Source organism: Salvelinus fontinalis, unplaced genomic scaffold (assembly GCF_029448725.1).
Source record: "Salvelinus fontinalis isolate EN_2023a unplaced genomic scaffold, ASM2944872v1 scaffold_0756, whole genome shotgun sequence".
NCBI lineage: Eukaryota > Metazoa > Chordata > Actinopteri > Salmoniformes > Salmonidae > Salvelinus > Salvelinus fontinalis.
The window spans coordinates 25,001-50,481 of NW_026600965.1; the positions used below are offsets into that span (position 1 = coordinate 25,001).

The window sequence follows — 25,481 nt, forward strand, 5'->3', positions numbered from 1 at the left end:
TCTGATATGGAACATTAACTATCTGGTATGGAACATTAACTATCTGCCATGGAACATTAACTATCTGACGTGGAACATTAACTATCTGCCATGGAACATGAACTATCTGATATGGAACATTAACTATCTGATATGGAACATTAACTATCTGCCATGGAACATTAACTATCTGACGTGGAACATTAACTATCTGCCATGGAACATGAACTATCTGATATGGAACATTAACTATCTGCCATGGAAGATTAACTATCTGATATTGAATATTTATCTTCATAATGTTGTGACTTTGTTGCGAGGGCGCCCTCTAAATTCATCTTTCAGAACTAGGTTTGCTGCTGGAGAAAAGCGTGCTGACATTCTGTTTAGCCAATCAGCTAGCTAGCTATTTTGCTGCAGTTAGCTATTCTAGCTTGCTGAAATTGATCAGACAATTCCCAAAACGTACCCTGTTTCTGATGCATGTATTTTATAATACTTATTTGCTACAATACCATGCTATATCAAGTTCAACTTTGTGTTCCTTTTTGTCTCTCAGGTATAAAGGTGATAAGTTGATCAGCCGTCGTCCAGAGTTCAACAGGATGCGTCTCCATCAGCACTATAACTTAGAGATCAGAGACGTCCACCCTGAGGATGCTGGGAACTACACCGTCCTCCTCAAGAACACCGCCTCCTTGCTGGAGAGGAGACTCACCATCACACTCATCGTCAACGGTAACCATCCCCATAACCATCACACTCATCGTCAACGGTAACCATCCCCATAACACTCATTGTCAACGGTAACTACAGTTGAAGTCGGAAGTTAACATACACTTATGTTGGAGTCATTAAAAATTGTTTTTCATCCACTCCACAAATTTCTTGTTAACAAACTATAGTTTTGGCAATTCGGTTAGGATCGACTTTGTGCATGACACAAGTAATTTTTCCAACAATTGTTTAAATTTCACTGTATCACAATTCCAGTGGGTCAAAAGTTTACATACACTAAGTTGACTGTGCTTTGAACAGCTTGGAAAATTCCAGACAATTATGTCATAGCTTTAGAAGCTTCTGATAGGCTAATTGACATAATTTGAGTAAATTGGAGTTGTACCTGTGAATGTATTTCAAGGCCTACCTTCAAACTCAGTGCCTCTTTGCTTGACATCATGGGAAATTCAAAAGAAATCATCCAAGTCCTCAGAAAAAATAATTGTAGACCTCCACAAGTCTGGTTCATCCTTGGGAGCAATTTCCAAACACCTGAAGGTACCACGTTCATCTGTACAAACAATAGTACGCCAAGTATGAACACCATGGGACCACGCAGCCGTCATACCGCTCAGGAAGGAGACGCGTTCTGTCTCATAGAGATGAACGTTCTTTGGTGCGAAAAGTGCAAATCAATCCCAGAACAACAGCAAAGGACCTTGTGAAGATGCTGGAGGAAACAGGTACAAAAGTATCTATATCCACAGTAAAACGAGTCCTATATCGACATAACCTGAAAGGCCGCTCAGCAAGGAGGAAGCCACTGCTGCAAAACCTCCATAAAAAAAGCCAGACTATGGTTTGCAACTGCACTTGGGGACAAAGATCATATTTTTTGGAAAAATGTCCTCTGGTCTGATGAAACAAAAATAAAACTGTTTGGCCATAATGACCATCGTTATGTTTGGAGGAAAAAGGGGGAGGCTTGCAAGCCGAAGAACACCATCCCAACCGTGAAGCACAGGGGTGGCAGCATCATGTTGTGGGGGTGCTTTGCTGCAGGAGGGACTGGTGCACTTCACAAAATAGATGGCATCATGAGGAAGTAAAATTATGTGGATATATTGAAACATCTCAAGACATCAGTCAGGAAGTTAAAGCTTGGTCGCAAATGGGTCTTCCAAATGGACAATGACCCCAAGCATACTTCCAAAGTTGTGACAAAATGGCTAAAGGACAACAAAGTCAAGTTATTGGAGTGGCCATCACAAAGCCCTGACCTCAATCCAATAGAAGATGTGTGGGCAGAACTGAAAAAGCATGTGCGAGCAAGGAGGCCTACAAACCTGACTCAGTTACACCAGCTCTGTCAGGAGGAATGGGCCAAAATTCACCTAAATTATTGTGGGAAGCTTGTGTAAGGCTACCCAAAATGTTTGACCCAAGTTAAACAATTTAAAGGCAATGCTACCAAATACGAATTGAGTGTATGTAAACTTCTGACCCACTGGGAATGTGATGAAAGAAATAAAAGATGAAATAAATAATTCTCTCAACTAATATTCTGACATTTCACATTCTTAAAATAAAGTGGTGATCCTAACTGACCTAAGACAGGGCATTTTTACTAGGATTAAATGTCAAGAATTTTGAAAAACTGAGTTTAAATGTATTTGGCCAAGGTGTATGTAAACTTCTGACTTCAACTTTATAACTATTACACACATTGTCAATGGTAACCATCCCCATAACACTCATCGCCAACGGTAACCATCACCGTAACCATCAATGTAACGGTAACCATCCCCATAACACTCAACGTAACGGTAACCATCCCCATAACACTCATCGTAACGGTAACCATCCCCATAACACTCAACGTAACGGTAACTATCACAATAACACTCATCGTAACGGTAACTATCCCCATAACACTCATCGTAACGGTAACCATCCCCATAACACTCAACGTAACGGTAACCATCCCCATAACACTCAACGTAACGGTAACCATCCCCGTAACACTCATCGTAACGGTAACCATCCCCATAACACTCAACGTAACGGTAACCATCCCCGTAACACTCATCGTAACGGTAACCATCCCCATAACACTCAACGTAACGGTAACTATCACAATAACACTCATCGCCAACGGTAACCATCCCCATAACACTCATCGTAACGGTAACCATCCCCGTAACACTCATCGTAACGGTAACCATCCCCATAACACTCATCGCCAACGGTAACCATCCCCATAGCACTCATCGTAACGGTAACCATCCCCGTAACACTCATCGTAACGGTAACCATCCCCATAACACTCAACGTAACGGTAACTATCACAATAACACTCATCGCCAACGGTAACCATCCCCATAACACTCATCGTAACGGTAACCATCCCCGTAACACTCATCGTAACGGTAACCATCCCCATAACACTCATCGCCAACGGTAACCATCCCCGTAACACTCATCGTAACGGTAACCATCCCCATAACACTCTCGGCGGTGTAGTTGAACACACACACACTCTCGGCGGTGTAGTTGAACGCACACACACTCTCGGCGGTGTAAATGAACACACACACACTCTCGGTGGTGTAGTTGAACACACACATACTCTTGGCGTTGTAGTTGAACACAAACACACTTTTGGCGGTACAGTTGAACACACACACTCTTGGCGGTGTAGTTGAACACACACACACACTCTAGTTGCCAGGTTCAATAAATCAAATGGAATTTTCCCAAAAGGTTCAAGCTTCAAGCTAAATCAAGTCTTTGTAAATATTAGATATATGTACTTGATCCCAGGGTCTGAAACCCTGATTAGAGTCTCCCCCATCATTCTATCCCCCCCCCCCCCCCCAGTTCCCCCTCAGATCCATGAGAAGGAAACAGCGACACCCTCTAACCCGTATAGTCGTGGCAGCAGACAGACCCTCACATGTACAGGGTACGGACTCCCCGCCCCCAACATCACCTGGCAGTGGAGGGCATGGAGCCCCTGTGGCCTCAACAGCACCCAACGCCTGGAAGACAAACATCCACACCTGTAAGACACACCCACACCTGTAAAACACAGCCACACCTGTAAAACACGCCAACAACCATAACCATCACCCCCCTCCCACTCATCGTCAACGGTAACTATCACCATAACACTCATTGTCAACGGTAACCATCACCATCATACTCATCGTCAACGGTAACTATCACCATCATACTCATCGTCAACGGTAACTATCACCATAACACTCATTGTCAACGGTAACCATCACCATCATACTCATCGTCAACGGTAACTATCACCATCACACTCATCGTCAACGGTAACCATCCCCATTATACCCATCGTCAACGGTAACTATCACTATAACACTCACCATCACACTCATCGTCAACATAACCATCACCTTAACACTCACCATCACACTCACCATCAACGGTAACCATCCCCATAACCATCACCATCAAACTCATCGTCAACGGTAACTATCGCCATAACACTCATCGTGTGTGATGATAAATGTAACAAATAAACAAACAACAAGAAACATTTACAAATAGACACCTGTTGCATAGAAGTTTCACCATCAAACTATTCTCAGTGGTGTAGTTGAACACACTCTCAGCGGTGTAGTTGAACACACACACACACTCTCAGTGGTGTAGTTGAACACACTCACACACTCTCAGTGGTGTAGTTGAACACACTCTCAGTGGTGTAGTTGAACACACTCTCAGTGGTGTATTTGAACACACTCTCAGTGGTGTAGTTGAACACACTCTCAGTGGTGTAGTTGAACACACTCACACACTCTCAGTGGTGTAGTTGAACACACTCTCAGTGGTGTAGTTGAACACACTCTCAGTGGTGTATTTGAACACACTCTCAGTGATGTAGTTGAACACACTCTCAGTGATGTAGTTGAACACACTCACACACTCTCAGTGGTGTAGTTGAACACACTCTCAGTGGTGTATTTGAACACACTCTCAGTGGTGTAGTTGAACACACTCTCAGTGGTGTAGTTGAACACACTCTCAGTGGTGTAGTTGAACACACTCTCAGCGGTGTAGTTGAACACACTCTCAGTGGTGTAGTTGAACACACTCTCAGTGGTGTAGTTGAACACACTCTCAGCGGTGTATTTGAACACACTTTCAGTGGTGTTGTTGAACACACTCTCAGTGGTGTATTTGAACACACTCCCAGTGGTGTATTTGAACACACTCTCAGTGGTGTATTTGAACACACTCTCAGTGGTGTAGTTGAATCCACACTCGCAGTGGTGTTGTTGAACACACTTTCAGTGGTGTAGTTGAACACACTCTCAGTGGTGTAGTTGAACACACTCTCAGTGGTGTAGTTGAACACACTCTCAGCGGTGTAGTTGAACACACTCTCAGTGGTGTAGTTGAACACACTCTCAGTGGTGTAGTTGAACACACTCTCAGCGGTGTATTTGAACACACTTTCAGTGGTGTTGTTGAACACACTCTCAGTGGTGTATTTGAACACACTCCCAGTGGTGTATTTGAACACACTCTCAGTGGTGTATTTGAACACACTCCCAGTGGTGTATTTGAACACACTCCCAGTGGTGTAGTTGAACACACTCTCAGTGGTGTATTTGAACACACTCCCAGTGGTGTAGTTGAACACACTCTCAGTGGTGTAGTTGAACACACTCTCAGTGGTGTATTTGAACACACTCCCAGTGGTGTATTTGAACACACTCTCAGTGGTGTATTTGAACACACTCCCAGTGGTGTAGTTGAACACACTCTCAGTGGTGTAGTTGAACACACTCTCAGTGGTGTATTTGAACACACTCCCAGTGGTGTAGTTGAACACACTCTCAGCGGTGTAGTTGAACACACACATATATACACGCTCTACTTTTGTTCTAATCAGTTTGTTAGTTTTGTAGTTCTAGATATTTTAGTAGTTTTGTAGTTGTAGACAGATTTGTAGTTTTGTAGTTCTAGATAGTTTATTAGTTTTCAGTGGTGTAAAGTAATTAAGTAAAAATACTTTAAAGTACTCCTTAAGTCGTTTTTGGCGTATCTGTACATTACTATTTATATTTTTGACAACTTTTACTTCACTGCATTCCTAAAGATAATATTGTACTTTTTACTCCATGCATTTTTAAAGACACCTCAAAGTACTCGTTACATTTTGAATGTTTAGCAGGACAGGAAAATGGTCCAATTCAAACACTTATCGAGACAACACGTGGTCCTCCCTTCTGCTTCTGATCTGGAGGACTCACTAAACACACATGCATCTTTGGTAAATGATGTCTGAGTGTCTGAGTGTGCCCCTGGCTATCTGTAAATAATGTCTGAGTGTTGGAGTGTGCCCCTGGCTATCTGTAAAAATGTCTGAGTGTTGGAATGTGCCCCTGGCTATCTGTAAAAATGTCTGAGTGTTGGAATGTGCCCCTGGCTATCTGTAAATAATGTCTGAGTGTTGGAGTGTGCCCCTGGCTATCTGTAAATAATGTCTAAGTGTTGGAGTGCGCCCCTGGCTATCTGTAAATAATGTCTGAGTGTTGGAATGTGCCCCTGGCTATCTGTAAATGATGTCTGAGTGTTGGAGTGTGCCCCTGGCTATCTGTAAATAATGTCTGAGTGTTGGAATGTGCCCCTGGCTATCTGTAAATAATGTCTGAGTGTTGGAGTGTGTCCCTGGTTATCTGTAAATAATGTCTGAGTGTTGGAGTGTGTCCCTGGCTATCTGTAAATAATGTCTGAGTGTTGGAATGTGCCCCTGGCTATCTATAAATAATGTCTGAGTGTTGGAGTGTGCCCCTGGCTATCTGTAAATAATGTCTGAGTGTTGGAGTGTTCCCCTGGTTATCTGTAATGATATCTGAGTGTTGGAGTGTTCCCCTGGCTATCTGTAAATAATGTCTGAGTGTTGGAGTGTTCCCCTGGCTATCTGTAAATAATGTCTGAGTGTTGGAGTGTGCCCCTGGCTATCTGTAAATAATGTCTGAGTGTTGGAGTGTTGTCCCTGGCTATCTGTAAATGATGTCTGAGTGTTGGAATGTGTCCCTGGCTATCTGTAAATAATGTCTGAGTGTTGGAGTGTGTCCCTGGCTATCTGTAAATAATGTCTGAGTGTTGGAGTGTTGTCCCTGGCTATCTGTAAATGATGTCTAAGTGTTGGAGTGCGCCTCTGGCTATCTGTAAATAATGTCTGAGTGTTGGAGTGTGCCCCTGTCTATCTGTAATGATGTCTGAGTGTTGGAGTGTTCCCCTGGCTATCTGTAAATGATGTCTAAGTGTTGGAGTGCGCCCCTGTCTATCTGTAAATAATGTCTGAGTGTTGGAGTGCGCCCCTGTCTATCTGTAAATAATGTCTAAGTGTTGGAGTGCGCCCCTGGCTATCTGTAAATAATGTCTGAGTGTTGGAGTGCGCCCCTGTCTATCTGTAAATAATGTCTGAGTGTTGGAGTGTGTCCCTGGCTATCTGTAAATAATGTCTGAGTGTTGGAGTGTTGTCCCTGGCTATCTGTAAATGATGTCTAAGTGTTGGAGTGCGCCTCTGGCTATCTGTAAATAATGTCTGAGTGTTGGAGTGTGCCCCTGTCTATCTGTAATGATGTCTGAGTGTTGGAGTGTTCCCCTGGCTATCTGTAAATGATGTCTAAGTGTTGGAGTGCGCCCCTGTCTATCTGTAAATAATGTCTGAGTGTTGGAGTGCGCCCCTGTCTATCTGTAAATAATGTCTAAGTGTTGGAGTGCGCCCCTGGCTATCTGTAAATAATGTCTGAGTGTTGGAGTGCGCCCCTGTCTATCTGTAAATAATGTCTGAGTGTTGGAGTGTGTCCCTGGCTATCTGTAAATAATGTCTGAGTGTTGGAGTGTTGTCCCTGGCTATCTGTAAATGATGTCTAAGTGTTGGAGTGCGCCCCTGGCTATCTGTAAATAATGTCTGAGTGTTGGAGTGTGCCCCTGTCTATCTGTAATGATGTCTGAGTGTCGGAGTGTTCCCCTGGCTATCTGTAAATAATGTCTGAGTGTTGGAGTGCGCCCCTGGCTATCCATAAATTTTAAAAACAAGAAAATGATTTTAAATGATTCATACTTTTACTTTTATACTTAAGAACATTTTGAACCAAATACTTTTAGATGTTTACTGGGTGATTTTCACTTTAACTCTTTTTCTATTAAGGCATCTATACTTTTACTCAAGTTTGACAATTGGGTACTTTTTCCACCACTGGTAGTTGTAGTAATAGACCGTTTTGTAGTTCTGTAGTTCTAGATTGATTTGTGGTTTTGTAGTTCTAGATCGTTTTGTAGTTTTGTAGTTCTAGATCGTGTTGTGGTTTTGTAGGTCTAGATCGTTTTGTGGTTTTGTAGGTCTAGATCGTTTTGTGGTTTTGTAGTTCTAGATCGTGTTGTGGTTTTGTAGGTCTAGATCGTTTTGTGGTTTTGTAGTTCTAGATCGTGTTGTGGTTTTGTAGGTCTAGATCGTGTTGTAGTTTTGTAGTTCTAGATCGTGTTGTAGTTTTGTAGTTCTAGATTGATTTGTGGTTTTGTAGTTCTAGATCGTGTTGTGGTTTTGTAGGTCTAGATCGTGTTGTGGTTTTGTAGTTCTAGATTGATTTGTGGTTTTGTAGTTCTAGACAGTTTTGTAGTTTTGTAGTTCTAGGTCGTTTTGTGGTTTTGTAGTTCTAGATCGTGTTGTGGTTTTGTAGTTCTAGATCGTTTTGTAGTTTTGTAGTTCTAGATCGTTTTGTAGTTTTGTAGTTCTAGATCGTGTTGTGGTTTTGTAGGTCTAGATCGTGTTGTAGTTTTGTAGTTCTAGATCGTTTTGTAGTTTTGTAGTTCTAGAAAGTTTAGTAGTTTTGTATAAAACAGTTTTTTCTTTCTTCATATACTTCATATACATTAGAGCTGCAACTGTGCGTGTGACAGGTTCTGTGTGAGTGTGTGTGTATGTGTGTGTGTGTGTCTGCCTGGGGGTATTTCTAGGTCTGTGTGAGAGAGAGGAGTGTGTGTGTGTGTGACAGGTTCTGTGTGAGTATGTGTGTGTGTGTGTGTGTGTGTGTCTGCCCGGGGGTATTTCCAGGTCTGTGTGAGGAGAGGAGTGTGTGTGTGTGTGTGTGTGTGTGTGTGTGTGTGTGTGTGTGTGTGTGTGTGTGTGTGTGTGTGTGTGTGTGTGTGTGTGTGTGTGTGTGTGTGTGTGTGTGTGTGTGTGTGTGTGTGTGTGACAGGTTCTGCGGCGTGAGTGTGTGTGTGTGTGTGTGTGTGTGTGTGTGTCTGCCCGGGGGTATTTCTAGGTCTGTGTGAGGAGAGGAGTGTGTGTGTGTGTGTGACAGGTTCTGCGTGAGTGCATGTGCGTTTGTGGACTAACAACAGGATGTATGGAGGGACAGAGGGCAACGTAGCATATCTCACACACACAGAGACGGGGAATGAGGGTGAAGAGAAGGAGCAGGGTAGCATCCTCTGGCCATGAGAGATGGAAGGAGAGAGGGATGAGAGCGTGAGACTAGATACTAACACACTCAGTGTTACTAACACACTCAGTGTTACTAACACACTCAGTGTTACACACCCAGGATACTAACACACACAGTGTTACTAACACACTCAGTGTTACACACCCAGGATACTAACGCACTCAGTGTTACTAACACACTCAGTGTTACACACCCAGGATACTAACACACTCAGTGTTACATACCCAGGATACTAACACACTCAGTGTTACTAACACACTCAGTGTTACTAACACACTCAGTGTTACTAACACACTCAGTGTTACACACCCAGGATACTAACACACTCAGTGATACTAACACACTCAGTGTTACTAACACACTCAGTGTTACTAACACACTCAGTGTTACATACCCAGGATACTAACACACTCAGTATTACACAGGGGTGGGCAAACATTTTTATTATTTTACCTTTATTTAACTAGGCAAGTCAGTTAAGAACAAATTCTTATTTTCAATGACGGCCTAGGAACAGTAGGTTAACTGTCACGTTCCTGACCTGTTTTCTGTTGTTTGGTATGTGTTTAGTTGGTCAGGGCGTGAGTTTGGGTGGGTAGTCTATGTTATGTGTTTTCTATGTTGGGTTAATGTGTTGCCTGGTATGGCTCTCATTTAGAGGTCAGGTGTTTGACGTTTCCTCTGATTGAGAACCATATTAAGGTAGGTTGTTCTCACTGTTTGTTTGTGGGTGATTGTTCCTGTGTCTGTGTAATCCACATGGGACTGTTCCGTTTGTTCGTTCGTTTTAGGTAGTCTGTTCCTGTTCGTGCGTTCTTCGTCTATATCTAAGTTAATTTGTTTCAAGTCTGTTGACTTCGTTTATTGTTTTGTAGTTTGTTCTAGTGTTCGTTAGTGTTTTCGTCTTGTTGTAAATAAATTCAGTATGTATTCATCACCCGCTGCGCCTTGGTCCGTTCATGCAAGACGAACGTTACATTAACTGCCTTGTTCAGGGGCAGAACGACAGATTTTTACCTTGTCAGCTCGGGGATTCTATCTAGCAACCTTTCAGGTTACTGGCCCAACGCTCTAACCACTAGGCTACCTACCTAACATAACGGGAGTGTAAAAATCTGTTGTTCTGCCCCTGAGTAAGGCAGTAAACCCACTGTTCCCCTGGCGCCGAAGATGTGGATGTTGATTAAGGCAGCCCCCCCCCCCCCCCCATCCCGCACCTGGTTGAGAGATTGCCAAGATTGTGCAAAGCCGTCATCAAGGCAAAGAGTGGCTACTATGAAGAATCTAAAATCTAAAATACATTTTAATTTGTTTAACACTTTTTGGGGTGACTTCCTTCCATCTTCAGCCCAGTGTATTTCAGTCCTGTGTATTTCAGCCCAGTGTATTTCAGCCCAGTGTATTTCAGTCCAGTGTATTTCAGCCCAGTGTATTTCAGCCCAGTGTATTTCAGCCCAGTGTATTTCAGTCCAGTGTATTTCAGTCCAGTGTATTTCAGCCCAGTGTATTTCAGTCCAGTGTATTTCAGCCCAGTGTATTTCAGCCCAGTGTATTTCAGCCCAGTGTATTTCAGCCCAGTGTATTTCAGCCCAGTGTAGTTCAGCCCAGTGTATTTCAGCCCAGTGTATTTCAGCCCAGTGTATTTCAGCCCAGTGTATTTCAGCCCAGTGTATTTCAGCCCAGTGTATTTCAGCCCAGTGTATTTCAGCCCAGTGTATTTCAGCCCAGTGTATTTCAGCCCAGTGTATTTCAGCCCAGTGTATTTCAGTCCAGTGTATTTCAGCCCAGTGTATTTCAGCCCAGTGTATTTCAGCCCAGTGTATTTCAGCCCAGTGTATTTCAGTCCCATGTATTTCAGCCCAGTGTATTTCAGTCCTGTGTATTTCAGCCCAGTGTATTTCAGCCCAGTGTATTTCAGCCCAGTGTATTTCAGCCCAGTGTATTTCAGCCCCATGTATTTCAGCCCAGTGTATTTCAGCCCAGTGTATTTCAGCCCAGTGTATTTCAGCCCAGTGTATTTCAGTCCCATGTATTTCAGCCCAGTGTATTTCAGCCCAGTGTATTTCAGTCCCATGTATTTCAGCCCAGTGTATTTCAGCCCAGTGTATTTCAGCCCAGTGTATTTCAGCCCAGTGTATTTCAGCCCAGTGTATTTCAGTCCAGTGTATTTCATTCCAGTGTATTTCAGTCCAGTATATTTCAGTCCCATGTATTTCAGCCCAGTGTATTTCAGCCCAGTGTATTTCAGCCCAGTGTATTTCAGCCCAGTGTATTTCAGTCCTGTGTATTTCAGCCCAGTGTATTTCAGTCCAGTGTATTTCAGCCCAGTGTATTTCAGCCCAGTGTAGTTCAGCCCAGTGTATTTCAGCCCAGTGTATTTCAGCCCAGTGTATTTCAGCCCAGTGTATTTCAGTCCAGTGTATTTCAGCCCAGTGTATTTCAGTCCAGTGTATTTCATTCCAGTGTATTTCAGTCCAGTATATTTCAGTCCCATGTATTTCAGCCCAGTGTATTTCAGTCCAGTGTATTTCAGCCCAGTGTATTTCAGTCCAGTGTATTTCAGCCCAGTGTATTTCAGCCCAGTGTATTTCAGCCCAGTGTATTTCAGCCCAGTGTATTTCAGTCCCATGTATTTCAGCCCAGTGTATTTCAGTCCTGTGTATTTCAGCCCAGTGTATTTCAGCCCAGTGTAGTTCAGCCCAGTGTATTTCAGCCCAGTGTATTTCAGCCCAGTGTATTTCAGCCCAGTGTATTTCAGTCCTGTGTATTTCAGCCCAGTGTATTTCAGCCCAGTGTATTTCAGCCCAGTGTATTTCAGCCCAGTGTATTTCAGTCCTGTGTATTTCAGCCCAGTGTATTTCAGCCCAGTGTATTTCAGCCCAGTGTATTTCAGTCCAGTATATTTCAGCCCAGTGTATTTCAGTCCAGTGTATTTCAGCCCAGTGTATTTCAGCCCAGTGTATTTCAGCCCAGTGTATTTCAGCCCAGTGTATTTCAGTCCAGTGTATTTCAGTCCAGTGTATTTCAGTCCAGTGTATTTCAGCCCAGTGTATTTCAGCCCAGTGTATTTCAGTCCAGTGTATTTCAGTCCAGTGTCTTTCAGTCCAATTATGTGTAAAGACACAGGCACACACACCCACACACACACCCTGGGGCGTCCTCTGTACCTCTCCTGCACTTTACACCACGCAGTGGGGCTAAGTACTGCTGCCCTTCTGCAAATCATCCTGCTCACACAAACAGAGACACACACACACACACACACACACACACACACACACACACACACACACACACACACACACACACACACACTGAGACACACACACACACACACACACACACACACACACACACACACACACACACACACACACACACACACACACACAGACAACACACGGATACACACACACACACACACACACAGACAACACACGGATACACTGAATCACCGATCATGGCCTAGGGCTTTCCTCATCCTTACTCAGTCTTCAGTGAAGCCCAGGAGAACCATCTAATGGATGTTCTGTAGGGACAGCAACAAGGCTTCTCAACCTGGTACTGTCCCTCCCAGCCATGGCATTCTGCTGTGACCACCTCTGAGTGAACAAACTATATCATACATCTCAATGTATCTCCTGTAGGGCTTCATTTCAGAACTTAATGGTTTTATGAAAAGGAGAGGAGAAGGAGGGGAGAGGAGAAGGAGGGGAGAGGAGAAGGAGGGGAGAGGAGAAGGAGGGGAGAGGAGAAGGAGGGGAGAGGAGAAGGAGGGGAGATGGAAGAGGAGAAGGAGGGGAGAGGAGAAGGAGGGGAGAGGAGAAGGAGGGGAGAGGAGAAGGAGGGGAGAGGAGAAGGAGGGGAGAGGAGAAGGAGGGGAGATGGGAGAGGAGAAGGAGGGGAGAGGAGAAGGAGGGGAGAGGAGAAGGAGGGGAGATGGGAGAGGAGAAGGAGGGGAGAGGAGAAGGAGGGGAGAGGAGAAGGAGGGGAGAGGAGAAGGAGGGGAGATGGGAGAGGAGAAGGAGGGGAGAGGAGAAGGAGGGGAGAGGAGAAGGAGGGGAGAGGAGAAGGAGGGGAGAGGAGAAGGAGGGGAGAGGAGAAGGAGGGGAGATGGGAGAGGAGAAGGAGGGGAGAGGAGAAGGAGGGGAGAGGAGAAGGAGGGGAGAGGAGAAGGAGGGGAGATGGGAGAGGAGAAGGAGGGGAGAGGAGAAGGAGGGGAGAGGAGAAGGAGGGGAGAGGAGAAGGAGGGGAGATGGGAGAGGAGAAGGAGGGGAGAGGAGAAGGAGGGGAGAGGAGAAGGAGGGGAGAGGAGAAGGAGGGGAGAGGAGAAGGAGGGGAGATGGGAGAGGAGAAGGAGGGGAGAGGAGAAGGAGGGGAGATGGGAGAGGAGAAGATGGGGAAAGGAGAAGGAGGGGAGAGGAGAAGGAGGGAAGATGGGAGAGGAGAAGGAGGGGAGAGGAGGGGGGGAGAGGAGAAGGAGGAGAGAAGAGAAGGAGAGGAGAGGAGAAGGAGGGGAAAGGAGAAAGAGGGAAGAGGGGTAGGGGGAGAGGGAGAGGAGAGGAGAGGAGGTGGAGGAAATACAGGGATGCACAAATCATAAGAAACATAACGTGTAGATAGTAGAACAGTAGTAACATCAGCCAGTAGAACAGTAGAACAGTAGTAACATCAGCCAGTAGAACAGTAGTAACATCAGCCAGTAGAACAGTAGTAACATCAGCCAGTAGAACAGTAGTAACATCAGCCAGTAGAACAGTAGTAACATCAGCCAGTAGAACAGTAGTAACATCAGCCAGTAGAACAGTAGTAACATCAGCCAGTAGAACAGTAGTAACATCAGCCAGTAGAACAGTAGAACAGTAGTAACATCAGCCAGTAGAACAGTAGTAACATCAGCCAGTAGAACAGTAGTAACATCAGCCAGTAGAACAGTAGAACAGTAGTAACATCAGCCAGTAGAACAGTAGTAACATCAGCCAGTAGAACAGTAGTAACATCAGCCAGTAGAACAGTAGTAACATCAGCCAGTAGAACAGTAGAACAGTAGTAACATCAGCCAGTAGAACAGTAGTAACATCAGCCAGTAGAACAGTAGTAACATCAGCCAGTAGAACAGTAGTAACATCAGCCAGTAGAACAGTAGAACAGTAGTAACATCAGCCAGTAGAACAGTAGTAACATCAGTCAGTAGAACAGTAGAACAGTAGTAGCATCAGCCAGTAGAACAGTAGAACAGTGTAACATCAGTCAGTAGAACAGTAGTAACATCAGCCAGTAGAACAGTAGTAACATCAGCCAGTAGAACAGTAGAACAGTAGTAACATCAGTCAGTAGAACAGTAGTAACATCAGCCAGTAGAACAGTAGTAACATCAGCCAGTAGAACAGTAGAACAGTAGTAACATCAGCCAGTAGAACAGTAGTAACATCAGCCAGTAGAACAGTAGTAACATCAGCCAGTAGAACAGTAGTAACATCAGCCAGTAGAACAGTAGTAACATCAGCCAGTAGAACAGTAGTAACATCAGCCAGTAGAACAGTAGTAACATCAGTCAGTAGAACAGTAGAACAGTAGTAACATCAGCCAGTAGAACAGTAGTAACATCAGTCAGTAGAACAGTAGAACAGTAGTAACATCAGCCAGTAGAACAGTAGTAACATCAGCCAGTAGAACAGTAGTAACATCAGTCAGTAGAACAGTAGAACAGTAGTAACATCAGCCAGTAGAACAGTAGTAACATCAGTCAGTAGAACAGTAGAACAGTAGTAGCATCAGCCAGTAGAACAGTAGAACAGTAGTAACATCAGTCAGTAGAACAGTAGTAACATCAGCCAGTAGAACAGTAGTAACATCAGCCAGTAGAACAGTAGAACAGTAGTAACATCAGCCAGTAGAACAGTAGTAACATCAGCCAGTAGAACAGTAGTAACATCAGCCAGTAGAACAGTAGTAACATCAGCCAGTAGAACAGTAGTAACATCAGTCAGTAGAACAGTAGAACAGTAGTAGCATCAGCCAGTAGAACAGTAGAACAGTAGTAACATCAGTCAGTAGAACAGTAGTAACATCAGCCAGTAGAACAGTAGTAACATCAGCCAGTAGAACAGTAGAACAGTAGTAACATCAGTCAGTAGAACAGTAGTAACATCAGTCAGTAGAACAGTAGTAACATCAGTCAGTAGAACAGTAGTAACATCAGCCAGTAGAACAGTAGTAACATCAGCCAGTAGAACAGTAGAACAGTAGTAACATCAGCCAATAGAACAGTAGTAACATCAGTCAGTAGAACAGTAGTAACATCAGTCAGTAGAACAGTAGAACAGTAGTAACATCAGCCAGTAGAACAGTAGTAACATCAGCAAGTAGACAAGTAGTAACATCAGTCAGTAGAACAGTAGTGACATCAGCCAGTAGAACAGTAGAACAGTAGTAACATCAGTCAGTAGAACAGTAGAACAGTAGTAACATCAGTCAGTAGAACAGTAGAACAGTAGTAACATCAGCCTGTAGAACAGTAGAACAGTAGAACAGTAGTGACATCAGCCAGTAGAACAGTAGTGACATCAGCCAGTAGAACAGTAGAACAGTAGTAACATCAGCCAGTAGAACAGTAGAACAGTAGAACAGTAGAACAGTAGAACAGTAGTAACATCAGCCAGTAGAACAGTAGAACAGTAGTGACATCAGCCAGTAGAACAGTAGTAAAATCAGCCAGTAGAACAGTAGTAACATCAGCCAGTAGAACAGTAGTAACATCAGTCAGTAGAACAGTAGTGACATCAGCCAGTAGAATAGAACAGTAGTGACACTCAGCCAGTAGAACAGTAGTAACATCAGCCAGTAGAACAGTAGTAACATCAGCCAGTAGACCAGTAGTGACATCAGCCAGTAGAACAGTAGTGACATCAGCCAGTAGAACAGTAGTAACATCAGCCAGTAGAACAGTAGTAACATCAGCCAGTAGAACAGTAGTAACATCAGCCAGTAGAACAGTAGTAACATCAGCCAGTAGAACAGTAGTAACATCAGCCAGTAGACCAGTAGTAACATCAGCCAGTAGAACAGTAGTAACATCAGCCAGTAGAACAGTAGTAACATCAGCCAGTAGAACAGTAGAACAGTAGTAACATCAGCCAGTAGAACAGTAGTAACATCAGCCAGTAGACCAGTAGTAACATCAGCCAGTAGAACAGTAGTAACATCAGCCAGTAGAACAGTAGAACAGTAGTAACATCAGCCAGTAGAACAGTATAAGAGTAGTAACATCAGCCAGTAGAACAGTAGTAACATCAGCCAGTAGAACAGTAGTAACATCAGCCAGTAGAACAGTAGAACAGTAGTAACATCAGCCAGTAGAACAGTAGTAACATCAGCCAGTAGAACAGTAGTAACATCAGCCAGTAGAACAGTAGTAACATCAGCCAGTAGAACAGTAGAACAGTAGTAACATCAGCCAGAAGAACAGTAGTAACATCAGCCAGTAGAACAGTAGTAACATCAGCCAGTAGAACAGTAGAACAGTAGAACAGTAGTAACATCAGCCAGTAGAACAGTAGTAACATCAGCCAGTAGAACAGTAGAACAGTAGTAACATCAGCCAGTAGAACAGTAGTAACATCAGCCAGTAGAACAGTAGAACAGTAGTAACATCAGCCAGTAGAACAGTAGAACAGTAGTAACATCAGCCAGTAGAACAGTAGTAACATCAGCCAGTAGAACAGTAGTAACATCAGCCAGTAGAACAGTAGTAACATCAGCCAGTAGAACAGTAGTAACATCAGCCTGTAGAACAGTAGTAACATCAGCTAGTAGAACAGTAGTAACATCAGCCAGTAGAACAGTAGTAACATCAGCCAGTAGAACAGTAGAACAGTAGTAATATCAGCCAGTAGAACAGTAGTAACATCAGCCAGTAGAACAGTAGTAACATCAGCCAGTAGAACAGTAGTAACATCAGCCAGTAGAACAGTAGAACAGTAGTAACATCAGCCAGTAGAACAGTAGTAACATCAGCCAGTAGAACAGTAGAACAGTAGCAACATCAGCCAGTAGAACAGTAGTAACATCAGCCAGTAGAACAGTAGTAACATCAGCCAGTAAAACAGTAGTAACATCAGCCAGTAGAACAGTAGTAACATCAGCCAGTAGAACAGTAGTAACATCAGCCAGTAGAACAGTAGAACAGTAGTGACATCAGCCAGTAGAACAGTAGTAACATCAGCCAGTAGAACAGTAGTAACATCCGTCATTAGAACAGTAGAACAGTAGTAACATCAGTCATTAGAACAGTAGAACAGTAGTAACATCAGCCAGTAGAACAGTAGAACAGTAGTAACATCAGCCAGTAGAACAGTAGTAACATCAGCCAGTAGAACAGTAGTAACATCAGCCAGTAGAAAAGTAGTAACATCAGCCAGTAGAACAGTAGTAACATCAGCCAGTAGAACAGTAGAACAGTAGTAACATCAGTCAGTAGAACAGTAGAACAGTAGTAACATCAGCCAGTAGAACAGTAGTAACATCAGCCAGTAGAACAGTAGAACAGTAGTAACATCAGCCAGTAGAACAGTAGTAACATCAACCAGTAGAACAGTAGAACAGTAGTAACATCAGCCAGTAGAACAGTAGTAACATCAGCCAGTAGAACAGTAGTAACATCAGCCAGTAGAACAGTAGTAACATCAGCCAGTAGAACAGTAGTAACATCAGCCAGTAGAACAGTAGTAACATCAGTCAGTAGAACAGTAGAACAGTAGTAACATCAGCCAGTAGAACAGTAGTAACATCAGCCAGTAGAACAGTAGTAACATCAGCCAGTAGAACAGTAGAACAGTAGTAACATCAGCCAGTAGAACAGTAGTAACATCAGCCAGTAGAACAGTAGTAACATCAGCCAGTAGAACAGTAGTAACATCAGTCAGTAGAACAGTAGAACAGTAGTAACATCAGCCAGTAGAACAGTAGTAACATCAGCCAGTAGAACAGTAGAACAGTAGTAACATCAGCCAGTAGAACAGTAGTAACATCAGTCAGTAGAACAGTAGAAACATCAGCCAGTAGAACAGTAGTAACATCAGTCAGTAGAACAGTAGAACAGTAGTAACATCAGCCAGTAGAACAGTAGTAACATCAGCCAGTAGAACAGTAGAACAGTAGTAACATCAGCCAGTAGAACAGTAGAACAGTAGTAACATCAGCCAGTAGAACAGTAGTAACATCAGCCAGTAGAACAGTAGTAACATCAGTCAGTAGAACAGTAGTAACATCAGCCAGTAGAACAGTAGTAACATCAGCCAGTAGAACAGTAGTAACATCAACCAGTAGAACAGTAGTAACATCAGCCAGTAGAACAGTAGAACAGTAGTAACATCAGTCAGTAGAACAGTAGAACAGTAGTAACATCAGCCAGTAGAACAGTAGTAACATCAGCCAGTAGAACAGTAGAACAGTAGTAACATCAGCCAGTAGAACAGTAGTAACATCAGCCAGTAGAACAGTAGAACAGTAGCAACATCAGCCAGTAGAACAGTAGTAACATCAGCCAGTAGAACAGTAGTAACATCAGCCAGTAAAACAGTAGTAACATCAGCCAGTAGAACAGTAGTAACATCAGCCAGTAGAACAGTAGTAACATCAGCCAGTAGAACAGTAGAACAGTAGTGACATCAGCCAGTAGAACAGTAGTAACATCAGCCAGTAGAACAGTAGTAACATCCGTCATTAGAACAGTAGAACAGTAGTAACATCAGTCATTAGAACAGTAGAACAGTAGTAACATCAGCCAGTAGAACAGTAGAACAGTAGTAACATCAGCCAGTAGAACAGTAGTAACATCAGCCAGTAGAACAGTAGTAACATCAGCCAGTAGAAAAGTAGTAACATCAGCCAGTAGAACAGTAGTAACATCAGCCAGTAGAACAGTAGAACAGTAGTAACATCAGTCAGTAGAACAGTAGAACAGTAGTAACATCAGCCAGTAGAACAGTAGTAACATCAGCCAGTAGAACAGTAGAACAGTAGTAACATCAGCCAGTAGAACAGTAGTAACATCAACCAGTAGAACAGTAGAACAGTAGTAACATCAGCCAGTAGAACAGTAGTAACATCAGCCAGTAGAACAGTAGTAACATCAGCCAGTAGAACAGTAGTAACATCAGCCAGTAGAACAGTAGTAACATCAGCCAGTAGAACAGTAGTAACATCAGTCAGTAGAACAGTAGAACAGTAGTAACATCAGCCAGTAGAACAGTAGTAACATCAGCCAGTAGAACAGTAGTAACATCAGCCAGTAGAACAGTAGAACAGTAGTAACATCAGCCAGTAGAACAGTAGTAACATCAGCCAGTAGAACAGTAGTAACATCAGCCAGTAGAACAGTAGTAACATCAGTCAGTAGAACAGTAGAACAGTAGTAACATCAGCCAGTAGAACAGTAGTAACATCAGCCAGTAGAACAGTAGAACAGTAGTAACATCAGCCAGTAGAACAGTAGTAACATCAGTCAGTAGAACAGTAGAAACATCAGCCAGTAGAACAGTAGTAACATCAGTCAGTAGAACAGTAGAACAGTAGTAACATCAGCCAGTAGAACAGTAGTAACATCAGCCAGTAGAACAGTAGAACAGTAGTAACATCAGCCAGTAGAACAGTAGAACAGTAGTAACATCAGCCAGTAGAACAGTAGTAACATCAGCCAGTAGAACAGTAGTAACATCAGTCAGTAGAACAGTAGTAACATCAGCCAGTAGAACAGTAGTAACATCAGCCAGTAGAACAGTAGTAACATCAACCAGTAGAACAGTAGTAACATCAGCCAGTAGAACAGTAGAACAGTAGTAACATCAGTCAGTAGAACAGTAGAACAGTAGTAACATCAGCCAGTAGAACAGTAGTAACATCAGCCAGTAGAACAGTAGAACAGTAGTAACATCAGCCAGTAGAACAGTAGTAACATCAGCCAGTAGAACAGTAGTAACATCAGTCAGTAGAACAGTAGTAACATCAGCCAGTAGAACAGTAGTAACATCAGCCAGTAGAACAGTAGTAACATCAACCAGTAGAACAGTAGTAACATCAGCCAGTAGAACAGTAGAACAGTAGTAACATCAGTCAGTAGAACAGTAGAACAGTAGTAACATCAGCCAGTAGAACAGTAGTAACATCAGCCAGTAGAACAGTAGAACAGTAGTAACATCAGCCAGTAGAACAGTAGTAACATCAACCAGTAGAACAGTAGAACAGTAGTAACATCAGCCAGTAGAACAGTAGTAACATCAGCCAGTAGAACAGTAGTAACATCAGCCAGTAGAACAGTAGTAACATCAGCCAGTAGAACAGTAGTAACATCAGCCAGTAGAACAGTAGAACAGTAGTAACATCAGCCAGTAGAACAGTAGTAACATCAGCCAGTAGAACAGTAGTAACATCAGCCAGTAGAACAGTAGTAACATCAGCCAGTAGAACAGTAGTAACATCAGTCAGTAGAACAGTAGAACAGTAGTAACATCAGCCAGTAGAACAGTAGTACCATCAGCCAGTAGAACAGTAGAACAGTAGTAACATCAGCCAGTAGAACAGTAGTAACATCAGTCAGTAGAACAGTAGAACAGTAATAACATCAGTCAGTAGAACAGTAGTAACATCAGCCAGTAGAACAGTAGTAACATCAGCCAGTAGAACAGTAGAACAGTAGTAACATCAGCCAGTAGAACAGTAGTAACATCAGCCAGTAGAACAGTAGTAACATCAGCCAGTAGAACAGTAGTAACATCAGCCAGTAGAACAGTAGTAACATCAGTCAGTAGAACAGTAGAACAGTAGTAACATCAGCCAGTAGAACAGTAGTAACATCAGCCAGTAGAACAGTAGTAACATCAGCCAGTAGAACAGTAGAACAGTAGTAACATCAGCCAGTAGAACAGTAGTAACATCAGCCAGTAGAACAGTAGTAACATCAGCCAGTAGAACAGTAGTAACATCAGCCAGTAGAACAGTAGTAACATCAGTCAGTAGAACAGTAGAACAGTAGTAACATCAGCCAGTAGAACAGTAGTAACATCAGCCAGTAGAATAGTAGAACAGTAGTAACATCAGCCAGTAGAACAGTAGTAACATCAGTCAGTAGAACAGTAGTAACATCAGCCAGTAGAACAGTAGTAACATCAGCCAGTAGAACAGTAGTAACATCAACCAGTAGAACAGTAGAACAGTAGTAACATCAGCCAGTAGAACAGTAGTAACATCAGCCAGTAGAACAGTAGTAACATCAGCCAGTAGAACAGTAGAACAGTAGTAACATCAGCCAGAAGAACAGTAGTAACATCAGCCAGTAGAACAGTAGTAACATCAGCCAGTAGAACAGTAGAACAGTAGTAACATCAGCCAGTAGAACAGTAGTAACATCAGCCAGTAGAACAGTAGAACAGTAGTAACATCAGCCAGTAGAACAGTAGTAACATCAGCCAGTAGAACAGTAGAACAGTAGTAACATCAGCCAGTAGAACAGTAGAACAGTAGTAACATCAGCCAGTAGAACAGTAGTAACATCAGCCAGTAGAACAGTAGTAACATCAGCCAGTAGAACAGTAGTAACATCAGCCAGTAGAACAGTAGTAACATCAGTCAGTAGAACAGTAGAACAGTAGAACAGTAGTAACACCAGCCAGTAGAACAGTAGTAACATCAGCCAGTAGAACAGTAGAACAGTAGTAACATCAGCCAGTAGAACAGTAGAACAGTAGTAACATCAGCCAGTAGAACAGTAGTAACATCAGCCAGTAGAACAGTAGTAACATCAGTCAGTAGAACAGTAGTAACATCAGCCAGTAGAACAGTAGTAACATCAGCCAGTAGAACAGTAGTAACATCAACCAGTAGAACAGTAGTAACATCAGCCAGTAGAACAGTAGAACAGTAGTAACATCAGCCAGTAGAACAGTAGAACAGTAGTAACATCAGCCAGTAGAACAGTAGTAACATCAGCCAGTAGAACAGTAGTAACATCAGCCAGTAGAACAGTAGTAACATCAGCCAGTAGAACAGTAGTAACATCAGCCAGTAGAACAGTAGAACAGTAGTAACATCAGCCAGTAGAACAGTAGAACAGTAGTAACATCAGCCAGTAGAACAGTAGTAACATCAGCCAGTAGAACAGTAGAACAGTAGTAACATCAGCCAGTAGAACAGTAGAACAGTAGTAACATCAGCCAGTAGAACAGTAGTAACATCAACCAGTAGAACAGTAGAACAGTAGTAACATCAGCCAGTAGAACAGTAGTAACATCAGCCAGTAGAACAGTAGTAACATCAGCCAGTAGAACAGTAGTAACATCAGCCAGTAGAACAGTAGTAACATCAGCCAGTAGAACAGTAGTAACATCAGTCAGTAGAACAGTAGAACAGTAGTAACATCAGCCAGTAGAACAGTAGTAACATCAGCCAGTAGAACAGTAGTAACATCAGCCAGTAGAACAGTAGAACAGTAGTAACATCAGCCAGTAGAACAGTAGTAACATCAGCCAGTAGAACAGTAGTAACATCAGCCAGTAGAACAGTAGTAACATCAGCCAGTAGAACAGTAGTAACATCAGTCAGTAGAACAGTAGAACAGTAGTAACATCAGCCAGTAGAACAGTAGTAACATCAGCCAGTAGAACAGTAGAACAGTAGTAACATCAGCCAGTAGAACAGTAGTAACATCAGTCAGTAGAACAGTAGAACAGTAATAACATCAGTCAGTAGAACAGTAGTAACATCAGCCAGTAGAACAGTAGTAACATCAGCCAGTAGAACAGTAGAACAGTAGTAACATCAGCCAGTAGAACAGTAGTAACATCAGCCAGTAGAACTGTAGTAACATCAGCCAGTAGAACAGTAGTAACATCAGCCAGTAGAACAGTAGTAACATCAGTCAGTAGAACAGTAGAACAGTAGTAACATCAGCCAGTAGAACAGTAGTAACATCAGCCAGTAGAACAGTAGTAACATCAGCCAGTAGAACAGTAGAACAGTAGTAACATCAGCCAGTAGAACAGTAGTAACATCAGCCAGTAGAACAGTAGTAACATCAGCCAGTAGAACAGTAGTAACATCAGCCAGTAGAACAGTAGTAACATCAGTCAGTAGAACAGTAGAACAGTAGTAACATCAGCCAGTAGAACAGTAGTAACATCAGCCAGTAGAATAGTAGAACAGTAGTAACATCAGCCAGTAGAACAGTAGTAACATCAGTCAGTAGAACAGTAGAACAGTAATAACATCAGTCAGTAGAACAGTAGTAACATCAGCCAGTAGAACAGTAGTAACATCAGCCAGTAGAACAGTAGTAACATCAACCAGTAGAACAGTAGAACAGTAGTAACATCAGCCAGTAGAACAGTAGTAACATCAGCCAGTAGAACAGTAGAACAGTAGTAACATCAGCCAGAAGAACAGTAGTAACATCAGCCAGTAGAACAGTAGTAACATCAGCCAGTAGAACAGTAGAACAGTAGAACAGTAGTAACATCAGCCAGTAGAACAGTAGTAACATCAGCCAGTAGAACAGTAGAACAGTAGTAACATCAGCCAGTAGAACAGTAGTAACATCAGCCAGTAGAACAGTAGAACAGTAGTAACATCAGCCAGTAGAACAGTAGAACAGTAGTAACATCAGCCAGTAGAACAGTAGTAACATCAGCCAGTAGAACAGTAGTAACATCAGCCAGTAGAACAGTAGTAACATCAGTCAGTAGAACAGTAGTAACATCAGCCAGTAGAACAGTAGTAACATCAGCCAGTAGAACAGTAGTAACATCAACCAGTAGAACAGTAGTAACATCAGCCAGTAGAACAGTAGTAACATCAGCCAGTAGAACAGTAGTAACATCAGCCAGTAGAACAGTAGTAACATCAGCCAGTAGAACAGTAGTAACATCAGCCAGTAGAACAGTAGTAACATCAGTCAGCAGAACAGTAGAACAGTAGTAACATCAGCCAGTAGAACAGTAGTAACATCAGCCAGTAGAACAGTAGTAACATCAACCAGTAGAACAGTAGTAACATCAGCCAGTAGAACAGTAGTAACATCAGCCAGTAGAACAGTAGTAACATCGGCCAGTAGAACAGTAGAACAGTAGTAACATCAGTCAGTAGAACAGTAGAACAGTAGTAACATCAGCCAGTAGAACAGTAGTAACATCAGTCAGTAGAACAGTAGTAACATCAGCCAGTAGAACAGTAGTAACATCAGTCAGTAGAACAGTAGAACAGTAGTAACATCAGTCAGTAGAACAGTAGAACAGTAGAACAGTAGTAACATCAGCCAGTAGAACAGTAGAACAGTAGTAACATCAGTCAGTAGAACAGTAGAACAGTAGTAACATCAGCCAGTAGAACAGTAGTAACATCAGCCAGTAGAACAGTAGTAACATCAGCCAGTAGAACAGTAGTAACATCAGCCAGTAGAACAGTAGTGACATCAGCCAGTAGAACAGTAGTAACATCAGCCAGTAGAACAGTAGTGACATCAGTCAGTCGAACAGTAGTAACATCAGCCAGTAGAACAGTAGTAACATCAGCCAGTAGAACAGTAGAACAGTAGTAACATCAGCCAGTAGAACAGTAGAACAGTAGTAACATCAGCCAGTAGAACAGTAGTAACATCAGCCAGTAGAACAGTAGTAATATCAGCCAGTAGAACAGTAGTAACATCAGCCAGTAGAACAGTAGTAACATTAGCCAGTAGAACAGTAGTAACATCAGCCAGTAGAACAGTAGAACAGTAGTAACATCAGCCAGTAGAACAGTAGTAACATCAGCCAGTAGAACAGTAGAACAGTAGTAACATCAGCCAGTAGAACAGTAGAACAGTAGTAACATCAGCCAGTAGAACAGTAGTAACATCAACCAGTAGAACAGTAGAACAGTAGTAACATCAGCCAGTAGAACAGTAGTAACATCAGCCAGTAGAACAGTAGTAACATCAGCCAGTAGAACAGTAGTAACATCAGCCAGTAGAACAGTAGTAACATCAGCCAGTAGAACAGTAGTAACATCAGCCTGTAGAACAGTAGTAACATCAGCCAGTAGAACAGTAGTAACATCAGCCAGTAGAACAGTAGTGACATCAGCCAGTAGAACAGTAGTAATATCAGCCAGTAGAACAGTAGTAACATCAGCCAGTAGAACAGTAGTAACATTAGCCAGTAGAACAGTAGTAACATCAGCCAGTAGAACAGTAGAACAGTAGTAACATCAGCCAGTAGAACAGTAGTAACATCAGCCAGTAGAACAGTAGAACAG

The 25,481-nt window shown here is 42.8% G+C and overlaps 1 protein-coding gene across 1 annotated transcript in view; it reads left to right on the top strand.

Annotated features, from left to right (window-relative positions):
* The window catches only part of LOC129847195 (vascular endothelial growth factor receptor 3-like), a gene marked incomplete at both ends in the record, with an annotated part of 73,710 nt that overhangs the window by 13,582 nt on the left and 34,647 nt on the right, over positions 1-25,481 (top strand). The window contains 2 exons of the mRNA XM_055915017.1: positions 539-717; positions 3,580-3,763. Coding sequence (XP_055770992.1) covers positions 539-717; positions 3,580-3,763 — 363 coding nt within the window. The remainder of the gene's footprint in view (positions 1-538; positions 718-3,579; positions 3,764-25,481) is intronic.